This window comes from Pleurodeles waltl, chromosome 11 (assembly GCF_031143425.1).
Source record: "Pleurodeles waltl isolate 20211129_DDA chromosome 11, aPleWal1.hap1.20221129, whole genome shotgun sequence".
Lineage (NCBI taxonomy): Eukaryota > Metazoa > Chordata > Amphibia > Caudata > Salamandridae > Pleurodeles > Pleurodeles waltl.
In genome coordinates, this window is record NC_090450.1 from 989,678,175 (window position 1) to 989,699,017 (window position 20,843).

General features: G+C 46.4%; 1 protein-coding gene across 1 annotated transcript in view; it reads right to left on the reverse strand.

Moving 5' to 3' along the window:
* The window catches only part of CDC45 (cell division cycle 45), a 548,847-nt gene that overhangs the window by 524,092 nt on the left and 3,912 nt on the right, over positions 1-20,843 (reverse strand). The window contains exon 2 of the mRNA XM_069215317.1: positions 11,135-11,194. Within this exon, the coding sequence (XP_069071418.1) occupies positions 11,135-11,194 (60 nt within the window). The remainder of the gene's footprint in view (positions 1-11,134; positions 11,195-20,843) is intronic.

Below are 20,843 nucleotides of genomic sequence, written 5' to 3' on the forward strand. Positions count from 1 at the left end.
GAATCCTTTGCAAACATCAAAATTTGGCCCAAAAAACACTTTTTCCTCTCATTTCGGTGACAGAAAGTTCTGGAATCTGAGAGGAGCCACAAATTTCCTTCCACCCAGCGTTCCCCTAAGTCTCTCGATAAAAATGGTACATCACTTCTGTGGGTAGGCCTAGCGCCCACAAAAGGAAATGGCCCAAAACACAACGTGGACACAACATATTTTTTCACAGAAAACAGAGGTGTTTTTTGCAAGGTGCCTACCTGTGGTGTTTGGCCTGTAGCTCAGCCGGCCCCAGGAGGGGGGGGCAGAAATGCCCTAAAATAAATTTGCCCCCCCAACCCCCCCCCTAAAATAAATTGGCCAATCTGCCCCCAGGGGGGCAGAAATGGTCTAAATACAATTTGCCCCCCCAGGGGAGCGACCCTTGCCTGATGGGTCGCTCCCCATCTCTAAAAAAAGAAACAACAAAAAAAAAAAAATAATCACAAAAAAAAATTGCCCTGGCGCCTAGAGTGTTCTGCCCCCCCCCCGGGGGCAGTTCGGCCTAATAATAGGCCGATCTGTCCCCCGGGGGGGCAGAAATGGCCTAAAATAAATTTGCCCCCCCAACCCCCCCCCCCGGGGAGCGACCCTTGCCTACGGGGTCGCTCCCCCCTGCGTGACATTGGCGCCAAAAAACAAATCCCCGGTGCCTAGTGGTTTCTGCCCCCTTGGGGGCAGATTGACCTAAAATTGCCCAATCTGCCCCCAGGGGGGCAGAAATGGTCTAAATACAATTTGCCCCCCCCAGGGGAGCGACCCTTGCCTGATGGGTCGCTCCCCATCTCTAAAAAAAGAAACAAAAACAAAAAAAAAAATCACACAAAAAAAATTGCCCTGGCGCCTAGAGTGTTCTGCCCCCCCCCGGGGGCAGTTCGGCCTAATAATAGGCCGATCTGCCCCCACGGGGGGCAGAAATGGCCTAAAATAAATTGCCCTCCCCCCCAGGGAGCGACCCTTGCCTAAGTGGTCGCTCCCTTTGCGTGAAATTCACGCAAAGAAAAAACTCCCTGGTGTCTAGTGGTTTCTACCCCCCTTGGGGGCAGATTGGCCTCATCAAAATAGGCCAATCTGCCCCCAAGGGGGGCAGAAATGGGCAAAATATAATTTTCCCCCAAGGGGAGCGACCCTTGCCTAAGGGGTCGCTCCCCACCCAAAAAAAAAAAATGGTTCCTGGTGCCTAGAGGTTTCTGCCCCCCCTGGGGGCAGATCGGCCTAATAGTAGGCCGATCTGCCCCCAGGGGGGGCAGAAAAGGCCTTCCCGAAAATATGCCCCCCTGGGAGCGACCCTTGCCAAAGGGGTCGCTCCCTTTTGTCAATTTCAATGAAAAAAAAAAAAATCCCTGGTGTCTAGTGGGGTTTCAAAAGCCGGATTGCAAGCAATCCGGCTTTTGAAACCCTCGGAGGGACTTCAAAGGGAAGGAAATACTTTTCCTTCCCTTTGAAGCCCCTCCGGGCCTCCCAAGTGATTGAAAAAGAAATGCTTTTGCATTTCTTTTTCAATCGCGCTGGAAGCAGAGCTTCCAGCGCGACGAGGGAGGCCCCTGTGACACATCAGCGCGCGCTGACGTCACAGGGGGGGGGTCGGGGGTGGAAGGGGAAGGTCTTCCACTTCCATCCCCGACTTGGAGGGGGAAGGGGGGTGCACGGGGGGCGCGCTAGCGCGCCCCCAAGTTCCCCTGTGCCATGGACGAGATGATCTCGTCCAAGGCACAGGGGAACTGTAGCCTTGGACGAGATCATCTCGTCCAAGGCACAGAAGAGGTTAATAAGGTGTTGTATTGGATTCGCCACATTAGGGGTTGTGGCTCCATTATCCATTCTGATATTGTCTTTGCTTCACGTGTGCGAGGTTGCCCTGGTGGGCGGGACACCATTAAACTCAATCTTGCTAGCCCCGCTTTAGTCAAGGGGCTTTTGCAGATGGAAGTTCGCAATCTACCAAGAACGGACTCTGATATATTCTTTAGAGAAAGCTTGCCTGCGACAGGTCACAAGAACTCATCCTCTCGTCCACCTAGGGTTAAGACAATTCCTCGCAAATTTCCTGTTTCTGTTGCCCCCCCCCCCCGGTTTGTTGTCTTTCCCCGGTGATGGGGCTGCCATGGTCTGCAACATCAAAGGTGTTAACATTTAAGACCCCGTTTGCCTAGAGGACATATCGGATGTGGATTGACAACGCCATTTTAATTCTGGCAAACACAGTTTTCCATATCCACAGGCAGTGCCACTTTCAAGATCTTTACTTGGCATGGGTGCTAATATTATAGGGGCTTCCTCTTGCATTATCAATGTGACTTCCAATTCAGTTCCTGATACGGACTTGTGCATGCCAGTTTGTAGTACCACACCAGGGAAATTACTGTCTTGGAACGTGGCTGGCATTACGAGTAAATTATCTGATCCAGAGTGGGGGGCTTATGTTGAATCTTTTTCCATATGCATGCTTCAGTAAACTTAGTCTATGGATTGTGTGTACAGGCAAGGCTACTGCTGTTTTACTAAAAAGGCAATCCAGTCCCCTAGGGGAAGGGCGATTGGGGGGGGTCTATGCACTTGGGTCAAGTTGACTGAGGTGGGCAGCGTAAAGTAAATTGCTGTAGACTCTTGCGACATTCTAGCAATAGCAATATGGCCAAACTTAGGTACTCCTGTGTTATGCATTAATATTTATAACAGACCAGGTCCCTCTAACCTTCAGTCTGATACTATTCATCTGCTGCATAATCTATCTGAACTCCATTTCAAATATCATGTTATTATCGCAGGTGATTTTAATGCTCAAATTGAATTTGACTCGGCTTTTGCCGAGTCTATTCAGGCTGAAGATGAACTGTGGAATGTTCCCCCGCTTTTAATTCAACCAGTGTCATGTATTCCTTCCCCTAAGGTGTCGCAGATAATAGATCTTGCGGTAGCATATGGCCTTCGCTTCGGAAATGGTCGATTTCCAAATGACAATCCTGTTAAACCTACCTTTTTCAGAGGCTCCTTTCGCAGTATCCTGGATTATGTCATTTTTGATCTACGAGTCTGGCATTCTATAATTAATGTAGAGGTGGGTTCTCGGTGTACTAGTGACCATGCCCCTTTACAAATTGTTTACAATGCAACTCTTTTTAAAGGGCACGCTCCGCTTTATGCCTCGGATGCTCCCAAAGATTTGCTGGAGTTATCCAGCAATAGGCACCTGGTGAGATGGTCTTCGTTTTCGAAATCCAACCTGCTTAATGATAAGCTTTGCGCCTTAGTCTCCTGCCATCAGCTCTTCGATGACTTTACTGTATTATCTCCCTCAGAAGTTATGTCTTCTCATGTGGCTCTTTTTGCGGATCTCAAGGAGCTTTTTACTAAATCTCCTACAATTCAAAATAAATTTCCTGTACCTAATTGCAAATTGTTTGATAAGGAGTGTCGGGAGGCCAAGAGCCTTCTGTCCAAAGCCTTAAAGCTAAAGAGCCGGGACGCCATCATACATGCGAGAAGAAACTACGTTTCTACTTGCAAGTTATCTAAACTTAAATATGAGGAAAATTTATGGGAGTGTTTGGCGGAGGCAGCCAGTGCTCACGATGCTAAACTTTTTTGGACCTTGGTTTCACGTAGAGATCCCGCCCTCTCATCTATTCCTGAGTGTCATATTGATGCAGAAACTTGGCTCTCCCATTTTGGGAAACTGTATGGGTCCTGCCCTGATTCTGACAATACTCCTATTGATTCTCTCTCGTGTCTTCCTGTTGTGCCGCCCTTTACCCTAAAAGAAACAGAGCTGGCAATTTGTGCCCAAAAAAACGGGGAAGGCTCCTGGTTTAGACGGTATTCCTTCGGATTTGTATAAATCAGACTTATCTGTATGGACCCGGTACATCAATAGGGTATCGAATATTGTTTTGACAGCTCGATCCTATCCGGACTCGTGGAAGGTGGCAATTATTGTCCCCATCCACAAAAAAAGGAGATAAGAGCTCCCCAGGAAATTATAGACCTATCAGTCTATTAGACAACTTGCAAAAAAAAATTTCTTTCCAGCTGCTATCCAGATTAAAAAGCTGGATAACGAAAAAACAGGTTCTAAGTCATCTTCAGGCTGGATTTAGGGACAAGGGTGGTCATTCTGACCCTGGCGGTCTTTGACCGCCAGGGCGGAGGACCGCGGGAGCACCGCCGACAGGCCGGCGGTGCTCCAATGGGGATTCCGACCGCGGCGGTAAAGCCGCGGTCGGACCGGCACCACTGGCGGGGTCCCGCCAGTGTACCGCGGCCCCATTGAATCCTCCGCGGCGGCGCAGCTTGCTGCACCGCCGCGGGGATTCCGACACCCCCTACCGCCATCCAGATCCCGGCGGTCGGACCGCCGAGATCCGGATGGCGGTAGGGGGGGGTCGCGGGGCCCCTGGGGGCCCCTGCAGTGCCCATGCCACTGGCATGGGCATTGCAGGGGCCCCCGTAAGAGGGCCCCTACATGTATTTCACTGTCTGCTGCGCAGACAGTGAAATACGCGACGGGTGCAACTGCACCCGTCGCACAGCTTCCACTCCGCCGGCTCGATTCCGAGCCGGCTTCATCGTGGAAGCCTCTTTCCCGCTGGGCTGGCTGGCGGTCTGAAGGCGACCGCCCGCCAGCCCAGCGGGAAAGTCAGAATTACCACCGCGGTCTTTCGACCGCGGAACGGTAACCTGACGGCGGGACTTTGGCGGGCGGCCTCCGCCGCCCGCCAAGGTCAGAATGAGGGCCAAGGTCAGTACCATCGATCAGGTCTTCCGATTTACTACCATCAAGTGGAAGACCGTAGACGCAGACCAAGGCCATCTGTTTGTGGCCTTTGTCGATTTGAAATCTGCGTTTGACCTTGTCCCGCGTGTCAAGCTCTGGGAGGTCCTGAGCAATACTTGAGTTCCGGGTTCTATGATTAACATTATTAAAGATCTTTATTCTGATAACTATGCCAGAGTTTGCTGGGGTCCGGCTGGCGATCTGTCCCCAGCTTTTCCAACAGCTCGAGGTGTGAGACAGGGGTGCGTTCTTTCGCCTACCATATTTCTACTGTTCATTAATGCATATATTCCATATCTCTCAGATTGCCACGGCGATGCCCCAAGTTTGGGTGGGCAAAAGTTCCCTTGTCTTCTGTTTGCGGATGACACCCTGTTACTCTCACGAACTGCCATGGGCCTTTCCAGATTGCTCTCTCGATTTACGGAGTTTTGCAAGGACCACAGGTTGGAAATCAACTCTGCAAAAACAAAATACATGGTCTTTGGGGACAGCAGGTGTAAAATGAAGAGGCCGGTATACCTAGAAGGCGCTCCCCTGGAAAGAGTGGGCACCTTCGACTACTTGGGTATTAAATTGGAAGACTCGCATCTTTGACATGCTCACCGCCAGAAATCTTTATTGTGCTTGAAGCAAAGGGCGGGTGGCATTGTAAGATTTGCCTCTAGATCTCCCAAATGTGCAATGTTTCCCACCCTTGAAATATACAAATCTCAAGCCGGTGGGGGTGGGGGGGTGTTGGGGGCCTATATGGTGCAGAACTTTGGGGCCACTGTAATCTGGTGAACTTGGCAAGGGCAGAAAATCAATTCTTGAAAATGTTGCTAAAAGTTCCCTCCAGTACTCCATCCCTGCCCATCTGAATGGATCTAAACCTTTTTTCTATCTCGCAGATTGACGCTTTAAGGCCCTTGTTATTTTGGATCCGGCTTTGGTCAACAGACACCCTTTCGCCATTTCGTTGCGGGCTTCTTAAATTGGTGGGCCGTAATACGATCATCAAAACTAATTGGTGTGCTTATGTCAAACAGTCATTAACTCACCTTGGTCTAGGGTCCTATTGGCTGGATCCATCCTCCATTCCTAAAAATGCGGTTCAGGTACTGAGGGATGCTTTTTGGCACAATGTCCAGACTATGGAATTTATTAAGATTGTTCCGCTGTCTATGTCCGATAGTTATTTATCAATTAAATGCCATTACGAATTTGAGCCCTTCATGGATATAGCACTATCTCCATACACACAAGCTCTTTTTGTCAGATTCAGAATAGGGTCTCTCCCTTTATGCTCTTTAATGTACAAATGGCTTAGTTCCACCAATAGATCCAAGTTCTGTCCGATGGGCTGTAAAAGTGAAGAGTCCGTTTCACATGTTTTTTTCCATTGCTATGCATACCACAAACAAAGAGTCCTTTAGATCATCCCGCTTTGTAAATCTATAGGTCTCAGGTCCTATCTTCATGCTGAGAGAATTTTAAAATCTGACTCATCTGTCCAGGTAGTCTTACCAGTGGCAAAATTTCTCAAATCAATTATGCGTTTTAGATTAGTAATTTTAAAGAATAAGACTGGGTAGCTTACTTTTAGACCTATTTATGTATATTTATTGACTTTTGATGTTTGATTTTAGCACTCAATGTTTTTAGCATAAAGACATTGTTTTATTATACTATTGAGTATTTATGGATCCAGGGAATTGGTCCCTTGTTGAGTGGAACGTTTTATTATTAAGAGACACATACTCTGATTACTTTGTTTGGATCTTAACTTTTCCCTACCTTTTAAATTTTATATTGCGCTTATATTTTTAGTGTTTCTTATTCTTAAAAACTCGATGTCTGTACTGTACTTTTATGGTATGTTTTTACTTACCAAAAAAAAGTTAAATGATGATGATGATGATATCGGAAACCCTCGGAGTCAACAGAAGCCTGGTTTGTCCAGCTGTTGTCATGACCTGTGAACCAGACCACTGAAACTCAAAAGGTGGATTCCAACGAGGAACCTGAAAAAGAAGGGGACAGTGTCCAGACCACTAAGATGTCCAGGCAGCCCACCCTCTTGGAGTTGAAGTTCCTGCAGGAGGGTGAAGGAAGAAGTTCATCTGCGGAGTCCAGGAGGATGCAGCAGATCCTTGGAGTTACCCACAAGCTGTCCCATGTCAGTTGCCGGAGTGCAGGAGGGTCAGTGACCAGCAGGATCACCAACAAGTTTGGCAAATGCAAATAGTATTTGAAAGGTACGTTGTAGATTTTTGAGGACCTGCAAGGTCCTAGTGACTCGACCCTCTAAAGACAGGCCTTCAACAGGAAGGAAAGCCAGCCAGGTCGATGGAGCCCCCACGAGTGACCCGCTGGCAGTGGGCACAAGGAGTCGCAGGAGGGCCTCAACAGCACAACAAAACAGGATTCCCACGTCGCAGGAGCTGTAGAGTGGAAGCTGATCTTGGAGTTGCAGAGTGATGGAGGCTGGAGCTTGAACATCTCCTTGGAGGAAGAGTAAACAAGCCCTGGCTACAGCAACAGTCGCGGTGCACAAGTGTTCAATTCCAATGGCTACAGCAGGGGTCCACAGTCTCCCAAGTGGATCAGAAGACGGGGGGGACTCAAAGAGGAGCAGAGAACCACCAAATGTATTGCAGAGCCTTTCAATGCCCGTGGGACAGTAGGATCCACCATCCAGTCGTTGTCTTGAGGTGCCTTCAGATGCAGGGGAGTGACTCCTTCACTCCAGGGGAGAGTTCTTCTTGGATGCAGAGTCCTTGGGACCTTGGAGGATGCACAGCCACAGATGTTGCAGAAATCTTGCAGGAGCTGGAGAAACAATGTTGCAGTGGGAGCCCGCCCAACTGGATACAGTCTTGTTTCAGTTCCAAAGCAGACCAGCAGCAGTTCCGGAGGTCCGGAGCAGATGAGTCTTGGGGAAGCGCTTACATAACCCTAAAAGAGGATTCGTCACTCTCTGCAGTGACCCACCTATCAGAGGGGGTCAAGGACACCATCTACCTGACCTAACCTGTCTGATGCTCCCAGGGAACCCTGCCTACCTTGTTTGCAAGATGGCAGAATCAACTGGCCACCTGGCAGAGCTCTGCACACGTCCCCAAGGGAGAGGGCATCACTCCCCTGTTCTTTGGTGGTTTTCTGCCAGAAGAGGAACCAGGGGTTCCTGAACTGGTGCAAACTGGATTATGCAAGGAGGGCACCAAATGTGCCCTTCAATGTTTTCTGGTGCCACTCAGAGACCACTCCACCCCAGCCCCCAGACACCTATTCCAAAGGGAGAGGTAGTCACACATCTCCCTTGCAGGAAATGCTTTGTTCTGCCTTCCCCTGCCTGAGTTAGGCTCACCAACAGGAGGAAGGACAGTGTCTGGAGTCCGCAGCAGCGTGGGCCAGGAGTCCCGGAAGGCAGCACAGGCAGAACCGGGGTGTTCTCTAAGGACCCCCCCCAGAGTACATGGGATCATGCGACTGGCACTGGAATCAATGTAGTTGCACGATTCCAAAATACTTGATACCAAAAACGCCTAGGTTTGGTGAAGCCATTATGCAGTTAGAACACTCGTGTTGATCAGTGTCCACTACATACCTTAAGATGGCTTCCCTGCACTTACAAGCCTGATCTCTGAAGTGAAAGGTGCATGCACCATTTCAAACTGCTGCAATGGCAGTCCCGCAGACAGATTGCAGGAGCCCCCATGCGTTGCACAATACATGCTGCAGCCCATGGGCGACCCCTGGTGTACAAATGCCCTAGGTACCTGAGTACCATATACAGGGTTTGAAAAATCCACTCGACCACTTATTTGATCAGGTTGCTATTTTTAATACTTACTCGTCCTTTCTTTTCTGGCGAATTCACACTGAACAGGTGTTCTGTTCAGTTGAAAAGTGGAAGGGGAATAAAAGATGCCTTTAAATCTTGTTCTTATGTCACATTTGCTCTGTGTTCACAGACAGAGGTCAAAAGTCAGTTTTTCTTCAATTAAATTTTCCTTCTGACTGCAGAGTTCCAGTACTTTTTAAGGTGAACTGTGTGACCTGCTGCTTAGAATGTAAAATAAAAGGATATAGGGTGTCAGGCTTTTCCTAACACACAACATTTAAATGACTTAAGTTAACTGTGCAAACCTTTCAAAATATATTTCAGTAGTTGTGAAAGCAATTTTTTTATATTTCTGTGTGATGAAAAATATTTTTATAGGATGAAAAACTCAGAATACTTTACATGTTGATGTGCTAAGGAATGTTTTCTGAAATCCAATTTTCACAGATTGTTAACACACTATAGAGTTTCATCAGTAAAGCTGCAAGGTGGTTGAAAAGGTTTTTGGACATTTCTTGGAAAGTTACTGTGTGTAGATGACAATATGTTACTACATCATGGTTTAGTAATATAATAATTATTAGAATTGAGTGTTTAAACAAACTGAGAAACACTCCTGCCCTGATGGCAATGTTGTTAGTAAACTAAAAGTCCTAGGTTATGTGGGCTAGACCTGATGGGTATATGGGCTAGATTCTTGTGACGCATGCAGCAAACTATAGTCTACTTAAAGAAACGAGATTTTTTTGTATTGCAGAAATGCTGAGCCCCCACATTTGAAGGTGCAATCATGTGTGAGAATTAAGAAAAACGCGACTCTAAACTATTTGCCTAGGATCACACAATTTGAGACCCGTTTACAGGTCAAGTACACTACAGTTAGGTTGAGTAATTATTGCTCGACCTGCAGGTCTAGTAACATTTTTATGATTTTTCTAGGCCTGCATATACTAGGGGCTTACATAGGTGCACCAGTATGCCAATTGTGGGTGTAAAAGATTACCAGCAACCGAACTTAGAGGAGAGAGCACAGACGCTGGCCTCCTGATTAGCAGGATTCCAGTGCACTTGTCTAAACACACTAACACCAGGCAAAAGGGGAGGGTAACTATGTCAGACAGATGTTACTTTCCTACAAGGCGGACAGTCACTGTCGCCTCAATGACACTATAAACATCTCTTAAGGAAGCCTGGGAAGCATACCCTACTCCTCCATCCTGGCCGTGCCTAACAGTTTATTTTAAACAAGACATCTCAACCATGCTGAAATAACAGACTCTATGAGGTCAGCAGAATCATGAGCCCCCAATACAGCTGTTCCAACAACGCATGGAAAATTAATAAGGCGGCTTTCAAGCTGAATTTCATATGCAGTTTTAAAAAGTCAAAGCAGTAACTCACATGGAATCTCATCCTCGTTTCATCCACGACACTCTTACATGCATTAAAAAGGCTGGAACGGCAGATTCCTCGACTGGTCATCATAAAGAGGGAGAGAAGTGAGTGTGGGCATGCTTAGACCACGAGACTCTGCAGTATCATTGGCAGGCATGATGCTACAATGAGTTCACTTGACAATAATATATTAGGAGGCCTACCACCCAGGAGATTTTGTTACCAGATGTAAAAGAAGTGGATTCTCAGATGCCTTGGCTCTTTTCGCCACACAGCCGGAATTAAGATCTTTGATGTGAACAAAGAAAGGAGAGTAGGATTTGGAGGAAATGAAAACTGACAGGGGTCTCTTGTCCCCCCTTACTGAGTTATGCTTGTATAACTAGGTGTGATAGGAGCTAGACAAACCTGTCAGATCACAGCTGCAGGTGATTTGTTGAGGTCTGCCATTAAATCGCTATAACCACAAGTATTGATATTTCACAGCCAACCCATCATTTATTATGCATTATTCAGTCATGTGAGTAAGAATTATCATAATTAACAAAAAACAAGTGATCATCCACATGAACATGATAGTCATTTCATCACACCCCTTTCATAATTAGTCTAAAACCCTAAGTTACTACTAGCAGACTACAGCCATATTTCTATAGTTGTGTAAGTAATTGAGAGTCATGTACAGGCCGCTCAATCAACAATAATCGGTATGGTCTGACATGTAAAACACCAGCAGCATCTCACTGGCAACCAGTCAATCTGCCTTACCCCTCCCACAGCACTTATGTTTTTGAATGTATGTTGGTGTATGGAGCAAAGAGGAGCTCCCTCTGCTAGGCTTTTGTACTTGTTAAACACTATAGTTACGCAATGCTTCTATTCTGACATGGAAAACACCGTTTAGATCTGTTTTCTCTTGTTCCGTATCAGTCGAATTATACAAGGTCAAGTCAGCTCGGTGGTGAAAAGAACTCAAATTAGAATACATTCTTTGGGGATGAATGATTAGAGACTAAACTTGTAGGCATTACTTTGGCTAAGGAAAACATGGGTATTGTAAGTAAAAAAGTGAAACAAAAACATTACAAAAAAAAAAAAAGACTTACTTGCAGGATTTTACAGGCACACAATGCATCAACGTCTGAAGCAACAAAAAGTGAAACCCGCTGGAAGAGGAACAAAAATACTGTTATAGCTCATATTAGTCTAAGCAAAGTACGTCATGTAACCCAACAAAGTTACTTTTCTCTTAAGAATTTGGAGCATGAACTAAAATACAAAAAAAGAAAAGGGAAGAGAGTTGTGTCAACTCTATATATATCGAATGTTATTTTAAACTAGCAAGCTAAGCAATATTGGTTATAAAATGCACGGTGTCAGTAGAAGAGAGATGGAAAGGTTTATAAGAGGGGTGAATGGGATTTCTGAGGATCCAATGTACCTAGGTGTGGAGGGTATGCAGTTATCACATTCTGTGTAACTTAGTGCCAGATGCTTTCATGCCTCCATTCTTTCATATAAACTCAATTAATATCGAAGGGAACAAAGTCACTTCATGAGAGCACTTTCAGTCTGCCAGACATAAAAAGGTTATTTCATATAAGGGAATAGATGCTCACCATATAGCTAAGCATTTTATAGCAATGCAATAATCTGTTCTTAACAAGGAAGTAACTCAAAGTATTCTGTAGAACTAGTTCAAAACGTCTTTGTTGACAAAAATCTGTGGCCCAATGTTATGTAAGCATCAAAGGGAACAGAACAACCAACATCTTTCAGTCCATCAGACAACTTTCTCAAGAGTGGAGGAAAATAGGACCGTAGTTACACTCTTTATACCCTTAACGACTACAGGCTTTTCCTGTCCCAATGCTGAGCCTTCTTTTTGTTATTAGGTCACTTCCTCCTTAAGCCTTCAATCCTTTTTTCCCCCCCACAAATGTTATGAATGCTAAATTTGTTTCCTTTTAACTATGTCTAGGGGATTCTGGAAAGGTAACCGGAGAATTCTGGATTCCCTTGGAGGGAACAAAGGGAACAGTCAAAATATAGCAAAAAGTGTTGTTTATTTTAGACTTGTGCATGCGTAAGGGCAAGTGGCTGGAACCACAGGCCCACACTTAGGATGGCTGCCCCTGTATTCTCTAGGGGGTAGTGGGATGGATACTCCTCTGAAAGAGATCCTCAAGCAGGGATCCACTAGGGAGAGACTATCTCGTCCATGTTGATCAGTTCTCAAGTGAGAAAGTTAAGTCCCCCCCACCGCAAGCACCAATCAGTAGTGAAAACAGGTGGCGTATTACAGAAAAACAAATAATCAAACTCGAGGTGTATGGGTCACTTTTCCTCTCATGTCCAGGCCTTGTTTTTTTTTATTCTATCTTGTTTTTGAGGTTTTTCAAACTAGGTCTTCCTATCAATGGTACATGACATGAGCTTGATACAATAACAGTAGTGATCTAACAGTGTGCAGCAGTGGTTTCCAATCTTTTGACAACTGCGGACCCCCACTTTATCATTACTGGAACCCGGGCACTCCTTCCCCCCCCCTCCCCCCCGATTCATTACAGGGAAGCCTGGGACCCAGACCTATACACTCAATGATTTAAACTGCAGAACAATACACTAAACATACAGAAACAAGCATTCCATCCAAGACATACACAAATGATAATACATTTCATTTAATTTGCAAACAAATAAAAAAATACAAGTTTTAATGACAAGATTGGAGCTTTTTTGTAAATTCAGCTGAAGCCACACATCGTCCATACTATATTCGGTTTGATCTTGTGCACTGCTTCCATGAATCAATTTGACAATAATAATTTAATTCTGGTTTCCAGTTTAAAATTTCCTTAACAGTTACAGTATGTTTCAAAATTTGCAGTTGTACATTTAGCCATTGTATTTATATACACTTTTTTAATGTTCTTATTAGATAATTTTCTAAGCAGAAACGGACCCCCTGAGGAGGCTTCGCAGACTCCCAGGGGTCCACAGACTGGGAACCACTGGTGTACAGGATTTAAATGTTTCACAACAAGGGGGAAGGGGGGGCGCATAAGCAGAGCAGACAAGTGCATGCGCACACTTACAGAAAGGAGAAAGACAAATTGGGGAAGAGCAACATAAATGCACATAACCAACGCACAAGAGTCTGGTTCCTCACTACGTACACACACCCCCATCATCATTGTAGGGCAAAATAATTGTGCAAATAGAGCACCTATATTGCAGGGAAGGGACGGAATCGGGGAAGGGAGAGGAAAAAGGGTGTGAGAAGAAAGGAAAGGAATGGGTCAGGCCTATAGCAGTGGGCAGTCAGCTAATTTAACAGATGAAACGGCTGAGGAAGACAACAGGTCAGGTGTGTTGGTCGGAGAGGAAGGGACCTGGGCCGGTGGGAGAGGGCCAGCAGCATTTGCTCTAGATTTCAAAATCTAAAACAGGGCACCCTACTGATGTGAAATTGGGTACTTCCGGAGACCCCACAGTTCTTCTGACTACAAGGCAGTACCCTCCGCTGTCGCCCACACACCCACTGATCGAGCCCAAGCAAGCGGCTTAGAAGGGATGGCGGGGTGGGGCAGGTCTCGACTTCCAGGCACGCATGATCCTCAGTTTAATTAAGAAGTTTCAGGTTAAGGAACCTGGCAACAGCCCTATTTTTTTGTACATTTCAATGGACCAAGGGCACACAGACACCAGGTGCACAGCGAGTGAACCCCAGTGGTGCAAGAGAGGCGGGCAGTTAAAAAAAAAAAAAAAAAAAAACATTTATCACAATTTCCATAAGGCCCCTGGTCAGAATGACATTGCGCTGAATTTTAGCAGCTTAGCCAAGTTTGTTTCTTACTCCGGATGAAATCCACAATGCTCTCAAAACTGTAAAGTTTGGTTGGGGGGAGATCCTAAAATCCGGACATAATTCGGCAACATCCTGCCCCCAAAAAGGTTCAAGAGGCCATGCGGACTGCTGATGGATGCGGCCCTGAGAAATTCGGAACTGCCTGAGGACTCCCGCCACAGGAGGAGACGAGCCATACCCGGGGAGCGGAGCGAGTTCCTAGGCCCCAGCGTGTGCTGTGCACGAAGAGGAGCTCATAAGTGGTGAGAAGGGCTGCCGCTCACAAGACCTAGTACCCAAGCAGGAGGCCACAAGACGAGAGTGGCAGAGACTTAACCTGGTCCCCTGGAGGAAGCAGTGAGAAGGGAGGAGTGTGAAGCGGTGACCGGCTGCAGTGGGCCGGGGCGGAGGGTTGCATGGCGACGGGTAGTCCCCAGAGCGGGACTGTCGAGTGCACAGGCCCCAGTGTGTGCTGCAAAGGCAGAGGGATGTGTGAACAGCGAGCGGGGTCCCAGGCCCACCGATCAGCATTCCAGGAGTGGTGGAGGCAGTAGGAGGGGCCGGGGGCGCAGTGGTGACAGGCCAGAGCGGGGAGCTGCATAGCGGCGGACAGCCCACCAAGTGAGACTGCCATGTACCTGGTCCCAGCGTGTGCCATGGGGCAGGGGAGCCCGTGAGCAGCAAATGGAGTCCCTCGCCCCTCTGGCCCAGGGCCCCAGTTGTGAGACCTAGTGACAGGCGAGGCAGAAGCTCGTCCTGGCCACCTGGAGAGAGCGGCAAGATGGGCTGGGCAAGCGACAGTGGCCAGCTAGAGCGGGCGGCCCTCCAAGTAGGGCTGCCGAGGACAGGCAAAGCAGAGAACAGGCCGGGCGGGGGACAGGTGCTTGCGGCCCTTCCCCCAGCCCCCCTGTGACGGGTGCTACCTACAGTGAATGGCCTGTGCTGAGTGGGGGGCATCAGCCAGGCCAAGTGAGGAAGAATGGGATGGTGGGGGGCCTCTAAGAGGAGCGGCGGTCCCATTAACAGAGACAACCGAGAGAAAGGGGGCTGCGGCGAAGACCCTCCCTGACTTGGAGACTTGTGAGGACCAATCTGTTCTGCAGCATAGAGACCTGAGGGAAGGAGTGCAGGTGGGGTGGCCTGAGAGAGACAACTGAGCTCGTAGTGGAGACAGAGGGACACGGGATGTAAAAAGGACGGAGACCGCAACGAGGCAAGCCAGAGGCCTGATTTGCCACAGATCATGGTGAAACTCAAAAACCAAGGCCACCTCCAATCTAACAAAATGGACAATTATGCAATTGCTAAACAGGCCCGACCTCGTCAGGACAGGACTTAGCCAGATTGGAGGCAACAGAACCCTAGCTGGGAGCTATAATGGCAGCAATCTTGGATCTCAAGTCCACTTTAGAGCGCAAGTTGGACGCGGTAACAGCAGACGCCTCCCCCCTGTGCGATGATATACATAAGATGGCAGATAAGGTGTCCACAGTGGAATCCGACATACAGGCACTATGGCAACCTCCAAGAGCAAGTGTGAATCCTCACCACAATGGCAGCCAAGCTGGAGGACCAGGAAGTCCGCGCAAGACAGAATAATATCAGTGACGTTGGGGTCCCAGAGGGGCGGAGGGGGCAAGTGTGGACATCTTTCTCAAAGACCTTATACTGAAAACCCTCTGCCCGAAGCAATTATCAAACTTCTTCTCGGTGGAAAGGGCGCATTGGGCGCCAGTTCTGCCTCCTAGGCCCAGGGCTCCACCAAGAACAATCATCACCAGAATCTTTAATCACCAGGATCGATATGCCATTCTACAGGCAGCTCACACCCATGGGGACTTGCACTACGAAAATTCTGTCATATGGTTTTTTCCAGACTATACATTTCGAGTCCAGAAGCAATGTCGTAGTTTAGATGAAAAAAAAGCACTGAGAGCTAAGGAACTTAAATATATGATGCTCTTCCCACCAAAGCTCTGTTCAATAGCAGAGGGCATATCCTGGTACTTTACCTCGTCAGGGGATTTGTGGGACAGGATCAAAGGCTAGCGTCAGGGAGGCCAGTTTGCCAGTGACAAAGGGAAAGATGCACACATGAGAACCCAGCAGCAGGCTGGCTACTCTGGACCACCCCAAGAACATGACACCCCAGGAGAAATGGGAAGGGGCGAGCCCTAGACCTAAACAGTTTCAAGACAGTGGGGCAGAATCCTCCAGGGGTGCCATGGAACCAGAATTGAAAAGACCCCCTCCAGGGGTTTGAGGGGGGGGGGAAGCGGGGGAATATGACCAAAGCAAGGCTCTTTCTAGACAGAGGGACTGCACAGCCCCAACAGGTCCGGCAGAGGGGCTAAGAAAGCAGATGATAGCGGGCATGATGTTGCAAGATAAACTGACTGATCCGGACATCTTTCGGCACGCCCAGGCGGAGCCAGCCAATCCTTAGCACATTCAATGTTACAGGTGGGGCGACAGGCACTCTGCAAGTTGGAGGGGTGGGCAGTTCTCAGCCTACTAAGCAGGGAGTGGGGGGGGATTTGGTTGAGAGGATGGGATGTTTAGTCATGTCGCAGCAGTTGGCTCCAGCAATATGTTCCCTTTTTATCGTGTCAATTAGTAAAATTCTCAGGACTTGGAAAGAGACTTAAATTATGACTATTCAAAAAAGGTCAAACTCGCTCCATCAGACCTAGCTAAGTATTACTCCATCTCCCTTTGTTAGGTAAAGTTCTCGAAGGGCTAATCAATAAACAACTTAGGAGCTATTGAGAGGATAACATGATCCTAGTTCCTTCCCAGTCTGGTTTCTGCTCTTCACATAGTACTGAAACAGCACTAGTGGTGGTCACCGATCATACTAGATTAGCCCTTGATTCAGACATCACTTATGCTTGTGTTGTTGGATATATCTGCTGCATTCAATACAGTTTCCCATCCAAGGATGCTACAAAGACTATGACATAGGAATTCATGTGAAAGTCCTAAAATGGTTCAAAGATTTTCAAGAACAACAGAACCAAAGCCATTTCTTTGGGTGCTTTTAAATCAAGCATCATGCAGATAGACAAGGGAGTGCTATAGGGTTCCTGTCTAAGCCCTACGCATTTTGATATATATACACATTTTACCCCCTTGCGAACATTGTCCTCTGCCCATATCCAAATAAGTAGTAAAAAATATCGGAGTCCTTTTGGACCATACATTAACCACGAAATAAGATTACATCCACGGTCGGTACGTTTTCATATGCTGGGTCTGTTGAGGAAATCACTTCCCACTACTTTCAAAGAAAAATGTTACAGGGGCTTACCATACTAGATCATGGCACTGCTTTATTAGACTCCGTAAATTAGATCTTACTCTAGAAACTCCAAGAAGTGCAAAAAAGCGAAGCACATCTCATTTGCAATCTCTCATCTGGTACGGCATCAGCACCCCCTTCTGAAATCCTTGCACTGGCTACCAGTTAGAAAAATATTTTTAAAATCTGCTGACTCACTTATAAATCTGTAACGGGGAAAGGTCCCATGTAACTTTCCCAGAAGCCCAATTTCTACTGTTGTGTGAGGCGCTTGAGATCCAGCAACAAAGCTTTACTGACTGTTTCCCTTATTAAAAATGGGAAGATTTTTGTGTGTGAGGGGGGGGGGGTGATTAACATTTGCTTATCGTGCGAGTAAGCAGGCCTCGGTTACTACAATGAAATGTACTGCCCAAGTCTGTTCGTTCACAGGTATGAAACGTCTCTCTTAATGGAAAGCAGTGGTATAAAAATCATAGTTCTTCAAGAGTGGTCAGGAAAACAGACTAGGTTGTATGTTCTAAGCTCTGCCAGAGCACTATAAACAGTCACTCATTACAAGCGGCCATCCTGCCCCAACAGTGATATACATATCAAGGGTACTACCTACTGCGTTTATCTACAAACCCACTACAGAGCACAGAAGTTACATTACAAATAACTCAACTGAAGTAAACAGTTAGGGCTCAGTGACTATCTGCCTTGACACTGGGTACAGGTTGTTTACAAGGTTGTAAAAATAAGATACCTTTATGATATATCTGTTACTCTTAAACAATAGTCTTTCTCCAATTAGCCATCTGTGGCTAACATGCAACAAAGCAACAGGAAAATGGTTGCATGACTGCTTTTCATGCCATTAACCACCCATGTTAGCATTCCTTGATGTGCCATCACCAGCAGCCCTTGAGATAAAATGTAAGGTGGCCGACTGCCTCATTTGATCGAAGTTGTCTGAAGGAGTTAGCTTACAAATTAGAAGTAACATGTATCAGTCAATAAGTAAGTAGTGATTATACTCATACTACCCGACACACTCAGATTTCCAAACTGAGGCAACCTCTGCAATAGAATGAATGGACGAGAAAACATTAGACAATTTAAGACTGAACTGATATGTTTCTTAGAAACTCCTGCTCAATCAAGTGCTGCTTCCTGGGAAAGGTCATGAAACTCTTAGCCTTGGCAGCATGTTTGAGCCCAAATAGAGGGTCTATTCCATGCAGTGTAAAAGAATTGGTGATACAAAGTGTAAACGATCCGGCAACAGAAGCCAGAGTCGCAGCTAGACATGGAGCACCAAACCAAAAAGGTCAGAACAAGCTTGTCTGTAGAATGCAAAGCCATAATTCTGGCCAGGTATGTAGCCAAGGCATGCCCAACAGTGAGGTTGGGCAGTCGCTCCTTCAAGAAGGCATGCTGGTGTGATAAAAATACTGCCAGAAAGAGCTCCTTAAGTGGAACTCAGGCAACAGACTGGGAATAGAAGTGTGAGGAGAATTCAAAACCAACTTGTTCCAATCCAACACTGTACGGGTCGGAGGCAGGTATGTGCAGAAACTCACTAACACGCATAGTCAAGTCATGCTGAGTAAGAAGGAAGTCTTCAAGGCACAGGACAGCATGGGCCTAAAGGGAGCACCCTTGGAGTGGAGTGGAGAAAGACAGACAGACAGACAAGACAGAGAAGAAAGAATACTGACAAATTCATAAACATTACAAAACATTGCAAACAAAGAAAACACATTAAAAGATTCAGGCTGAAGAAATTGGAATGGACATGTTGATGTAGAGTTAAGGTGAATGTTATTGTTCAGACAAATATTTGCTTATCTAATGAGTGAAAAACAAGATTTTTTTTTTTTAAGTACTTTTTAACATCAAAGAACAAACCAGAACAGATTTTGTGCTGACAAAGGTTGATGTTCAGACAGCATGAATTCTCATTCATGAATCGGTCATAGGCTGTTAGTTTACGGAATTCTGCCCCCACCTTACCTGACAAACAGTGTTGTCTGATAAAGTCACCAACATCGCACACTCTGAATCAGCAGCCTCAACATTCCCTAAGCCAGTGATTAACAGCATGTCAGGCCTGCATGGCGGGCATCTTTCTTTAACAATTCCTGTCTCTGGCCCAGTGTAGGTCGCTCCTCACAGGACCTCTCTTGCAGGGACATCTACCAATGGACCTATTGAATTCGGGAGACATAAGTTATCTATTCTTATCGGAGTGGCAACCAACACCCAGAGTAGCCTCTCACCTCAAACAGAGGCTTCGCTAGATATGGATAAGAATGTCCGGGAACACATCAAAAGAGTAATGCCCAAGATAACCCATAAAAGGAAAGACCACAGCCACAATCAACTTTAATCCACGATTGTGACCTCTTTGGGCAAACTCATTCTGGACACCAAAAAAGTTACGGATAGGTCCAGATACAACTGCCAGGACAAGTTTAGACATGGAAGGTCCTCTCAGAAAAATTTAGATGATTGAATCGGCCAAGGAGTCCAAAACCATGTGGACCCAGATGTGCTCTCCAGCTGGGACCAGAAAGCAATATGCATGTTGGGCAATGGGAACAGAGCCATGTTCACTGAGAGCAAATGCTAAATATTCTTGAGACTAGACCCAAAAGGTCAGTGAACTGGATTCTTCCGAAGTGGGACCTGAGGAGAAGGGTAACTTGTTTGGGGAGGCCTTTGTGAATGACCACTCAATATTCAAGCATGTATTTACAGTGCTGGGTAAAGCACAATCATCACTAAAAAGAGTATTTACCCAAAGTTTGGCTGGGCCACGAATGGCAGGTGACAATTAACCAGCCGTGCTTTCAACCAGAGTCCCGAGAAAATCAAGACAGAAGAGGAGTGGACTGGTTGCATCAGAGAGAGGTTCACCCCCTTCTTCCCATTAAGGAACAAGTTCAACAGGGATTTTGTCAGAAGGGGTAGTGGCAGAGAAACCACCAGCACTTTAGTTAGAGGTTTAATGTTAATCCCTAGTAAAACTATGGCAGGACTGCAGAGCATTCATACAACAGGCAAGAGGTTTCTTTAGACAGTTTTGGGGTTCAAAACACAGTTTTGGGGCTAACCTTTTCAGGTATTGCAACTGACACCCATTGCCTTCTCAGAGGAGATGGAGAACTTGATAAGGAAACACTGAATTTGGAGGCAATAGTAAGATCCTTTTCCGCACCTGAGTGTTCATAAACATTTTTATTCCAACAAGAAAAGTGAACAAAGGGTGAGACTAATCATCAATTTGCAAGACATTACTGGGCGGCTGTTCAACAGACACTTGAAGATATAAGGTATCCAACTTTAAAGGGATTTCCCGAGTTAGGAGGATTGAATGATCCACCTCGACCTGACGGATACCTATCTTTTGATGTCCATTTCAACCCACCAACAATATTGCAATTTTTTTTTTTTTTTTTAAAGACAGGATCATGTACTGGAGTTCAAAGTGCTAACTGAGAAAAATTACTACAATGAAAAGGATACCATTGCGAGCGCTCACCCGACTAGCCGCCTCTAATCCAGGTGCTCTTTCTGGGCCCACTACACTAATAGGCCCTTCAAAGACTCAAGATCAGGCACCTACAAAAGGTACTATTATGTTGTGAAGAGTTCCACTGCGGAGAAGTCAAGATGG